This window comes from Brassica oleracea, chromosome C5 (genome assembly GCF_000695525.1).
Source record: "Brassica oleracea var. oleracea cultivar TO1000 chromosome C5, BOL, whole genome shotgun sequence".
Taxonomy (NCBI): domain Eukaryota; kingdom Viridiplantae; phylum Streptophyta; class Magnoliopsida; order Brassicales; family Brassicaceae; genus Brassica; species Brassica oleracea.
The window spans coordinates 2,141,829-2,146,630 of record NC_027752.1 but is presented as its reverse complement, the minus strand read 5'-3'; the positions used below and the strand labels follow the sequence as shown (position 1 = coordinate 2,146,630).

At 33.8% G+C, this 4,802-nt stretch overlaps 1 protein-coding gene across 1 annotated transcript in view; it reads right to left on the bottom strand.

Annotated features, from left to right (window-relative positions):
- The window catches only part of LOC106343698 (transcription factor bHLH128-like), a 5,637-nt gene extending 2,495 nt beyond the window's left edge, over positions 1-3,142 (bottom strand). The window contains exon 1 of the mRNA XM_013782985.1: positions 2,671-3,142. Coding sequence (XP_013638439.1) covers positions 2,671-3,142 — 472 coding nt within the window. The remainder of the gene's footprint in view (positions 1-2,670) is intronic.
- Positions 3,143-4,802: the final 1,660 nt, after the last annotated feature.

Here is a 4,802-nt window from a genome sequence, read left to right as displayed (position 1 = left end):
CTGCATTAGACCCTCCTTGCTGATTATAATCACTGGTTGGTTGGTTCGACGAGAAGTCTGATTTTGAAAGTAAGTGTATTAGACTGTTATCACATTATTACGAGAATAATTTCGAAGCAATCATTTCACTTTCCACGTCATGTTAGAAACAAATTGCGTGTATGTAAATAAAGAGTTAGCAAAACGAATCGATCCAAAAGCAAGATTGGTTTTATGGATATCGGTTAGTTAGATTCCGGTTCAGATTGGTGACCGGTTAGTTGTTGAAAGTCACATCCAGATTCGGTGGAAGTGGAAGATGTTATTATTTGGGAAAATTCTTAAAAATACACCGACTAATTTTTATTTGGTAATAAAATACACAAACTATTTTGGATCTCCGTTTAATACACGAACTAATTTTCGTTGCCTATTAAATACACAAACTTTTGAAATTTGTAGGTTTTATACATCGTTTTAGACGGTGTTAACTATATTTAACGGCAGTGATGACGGCGTTAGTGTTTAATTAACACGTGTTTAAATTTTGAAAATATTTTTTTTAAATACACAAACTATTTTTCATTTGCTAATAAAATACACGAACTATTTTTGGATTCCCGTTAAATACACAAACTAATATTTGTTTTCTATTAAATACACAAATTTCTGAAATTTGCACATTTTACACATCGATTTAGACGATGTCAACTATGTTTAACAAAAGTGAAGACAATGTTTTAATTAAATAAGTGGTTTAACTGTGAAAATCACGTTCACCCTCAGCCAATTAAAATTAATTTGAGTTAGTTTTAATTCGAGTTTGGCATTCTAATCTGTTCCAACCTCTTTTATTCTCCAAACTATGTTTCTTTTTTTCTTCTTTACTTTGATTTATCTTTATATCAATTCGAAGTGGAGTTGATTTTCATGTCGTGAAAAATGCGAAGAAAACTACGTAATTTTAAACGAGTTTCTGATTTTGGAATTAGTTTAGATGTTATGCATTTCTAATTCTTGTTCTTCGCTTTGATAGGAATGATAATGATTCAAAGTTAATTTACATTATGATAAATAAGTTTAGTGTTATGAATTAAGTTCTACATATATTCTTTATACTATGATAAAAAAATTTAAAATTTCATCAAAAAAATTTTTACACTATTGAAGCGTGGAGAATAAAGCTAACAATATAATCTATAGGATGGCTTTTAAGAATTTTTTTCTTAACAGTCTAACCATATGTTCAATTAAACACTAACATTGTGTTCACTTCTGCTAGACATAGTTGACATCGTCTAAATGGATGTGTAAAATCTAAAAAATTTAAAAATTTGTGTATTTAATAGAAAACAAAAATTAGTTTGTGTATTAAACGGAGATCCAAAATAGTTAATGTATTTTATTAGCAAATAAAAAATAGTTTGTGTATTTTTAAAGAATTATATTTTCACAATTTAAACACGACACTGTCTTCATTTCCGTTAAATATAGTTAACGTCATCTAAAATAATGTGTAAAATCTGCGAATTTCAAAAGTTTGTGTATTTAATAAATAACGAAAATTAATTCGTGTATTAAATAAGAATCCGAAATAATTCGTATATTTTATTAGTAAATAAAAAAAAATTCGTGTATTTTTTAAGAATTTTCCCTTTATTATTACTAGATAACAACGAGGCAAATGAAATACGCAGGACCATAGAAATAAAAAAAATGGCCAATCCACCAATTAAGATCTATCGCTTTCCATTTAAATAATCTTCTAAACAACCAATGTTATTACGCCACATCAGCAGACATACTATTGGTCACGAACTACAAACACCGTCCTCTTATTTTATTTTATTTTAAAATCCAACTCCAAAACACTATTTTAGTGTGAATTTACATCAAAACCATTTCTAACCCAACACTAAAAATCACGCCATTTTAGTGTAATACTATAATTTCACACCAAATTTGGTGTGATACTATTTATCACACTAAAACACTATTCACTCCACTAAAATACTATTCAATTACTTTATTAATAAATTATATTATTAAAAACAAAAATTTAAATAAATTAAATAAATATAATATTATAAAATATCTTTTAGTGTAAAGTTTAGTGTTGTGGTTGGAGATGAATTTGTTTTTAATGTTAAAACTATACTAAAATAGTGTGGTTTTGATACTAAAATAGTGTTATGAATTGGAGATATCTTGTAGGATCCCTCAAGATATATTACTAAATAATATCCTATTTTAAGGGTAACCGAGCCACATTGTACTGTATTTCCGAGCACGTGGTTCGGACCAAGGGCGTTTTCGTCATTTTAAAGATACGAGGATCACGTCTTGCACAAATACCAACCAGCTAAATTACCAAACACCCTTGATCTCACAAATGTCAACTCACTATAGCGTCGTATGGTAAAAATACTGTGGAAAGTGGAAACTGTTTCTATAAAGCTACGTAATCAGTATAACGAGATACCAAAAATACCCATCAGCAGCCTCTTGAAAGATAGATTTCACCAAATAGATCTGTCAGAATGAATGATGGTTGCTGTTGTTCTTCATCTAGTAACCAACTTAATCTAATAAACTACATTACGATTATGGCAAATCCTAGAAGTTATGAATCTTTTATATTAATATCATCAAATAAATTTTTCTTGAAAAGAATAAAAATAGTAAACTCACTGTTTTTTTCACCGGAGAGGTAGCTGAAGAAGTCAGCAGGAGAGCTACGTTGTCTAGCTAGAGAGTAAGATCCAGAGCTACTTCCTCCTCCTCCGACGTGGTTGTTGATCTTGTGCTGTGAGATCTCGTTGAATCCACCGTAGGATCTGTCCAGGAGCAAATCTTTATTACTATTGTTGTTGTTGTTGTTGACAAGATGTTTTTGGCCGTCGGATGAGTTGACTCCGCAAGTCATGGACTCGGATCTCAGCGAGGAAGAATCAGCTCCGGCGAAGAAATCACCGAGGAAGTTATCCGGCGGTGGATAGTTGAAGTCTCGACCGTTTGACCCTCCAATGACTTCATCCACCATAGAGTTCAGAAGCGATCCAGGAGCTGACCCGTATCGGATCAGTCCTGCGCCACCGCCTCCACCGCCGGGGAGCGATGATCTTTGTGACGATGATGACGTGGAGGAAGATGATTGGTACATGACTTGTTCTATCGCCAAATGGAGCCGGAGGAGGAGGGGAAAGAGAGAGAGAGAGATGCAAAAGACGTTTTGAGAAAAAAAAAAGATTAGATGCTTTTTTATGGGGTAATAAAAAGTCTTCACTTTAAAGCGATTGGCCCATTTCGTTGGATGTCCTGTCCACATGCGCCTCACGTGATCTCGCAATAGATTATAGAAAAATAAACCGAACCAAATCAAAAGTAAACCTTTAATGTTATATTAAACCGATTATCGAGTCAGCTTAATCACCTTTGGGCCACAAAACCAAAAAGGCTTTTATAATAACTCTTGTTTATGATATTTTTGTTTTCTTATGGGGTTTAATATCTAAATATTTCATGAAGCATTATTTCTGTGAATTTTGGTTTATGGAAGATTTAACTAATTGTAATAGGTAGTTTATTGAGAAATTGATATAGTATAACTTTAACTAAAAGCTAATTAATTAATCATTTGGTTCGGCTCGCTTAGAATAAATCTGACCATTGTGAGATTTGTTAGGTTTTTGGGCATAATGGTTACAAAATTAGTTTAGAGTTGGGTGGACCATTGGACCCTCCACGGTCTAGTTGAGCATTGGACCTCCTTAATTATTGTGACTCCTCGTATCACCCTAGCATACTTTCTCTTGTCAAGTATTTTCTCATATAGCAATGTCTAAACTACTCTTCAAACTAAAATTATGATAGTTACTTTTTTATTTTCTTCATATCTAACTCCCTAGACACCGTAAATCTTCCCACCGCCTCATCCTAAAGCATAGGTGACTCCAAATTATAATATTTTTTCAATTTTCAACCACGATTCGTTTATTCTCACCAGCGATTTTTTTCATTCTGGCCGGCAATTTGTTATGTCTCATCGGCAAACTGTCAATTCTCACTGTTGCAGCCCAAACTCTACGGTGACTCCAAGTTTCCACCTTTTTTCAATTATTTTACCATTTTAATCTTATTTCAAACCTTGTGTTATAGATTTACTTAGATCCATTTGATTCCTTTTCAGATGAATAGCGACGACCGCCATCTTTCTCCTCCGATCCGACGAAGACACAATCCATGTCTTTTGGTTGGGAGAAGTGTTGGGGAAGTGTGGATGCTGTCTGTTTTTCAACCGTCTTCTACTCCTCCACCACATCAGCCCGGCCACAACTGTGCCACACCGATTGAAACTGACCCCAACTCTCCAATAAACAGCAATACAACGCATGGCACTTTCAATCACATTTTCTTCGACCAAAATTCCTCAACCCTCTCCCAATTACTGTGACCACTCTAGTCAACCCTCTCCCAATTCCCGTGACCACTCCTCACCTAACCACGCTTCGCTTGACCAAATCTCCCCATTTCACGCCCGCCTTCCCTCTCTTTACCCAACCAGCCATCAGATTAATTTTCTCATCTTTTAATCTAACGATACCAAACAAATCACACTGTTAAACAAACCTACCAATTAATTGTAACTAAGAAAATGGTAACTGATATCTTGCATATTTCCATTATCTTATCCATTCATCCATGTGCATTTTGATCATATAGACTAGGATTTAGTCATGTTTAGGTTACATTTTGCATACATGAGTCTCTATCAGGTGTTGGAGTGCCACATGGAGTTCTTGGGGCTATTTGGATGCATTTGG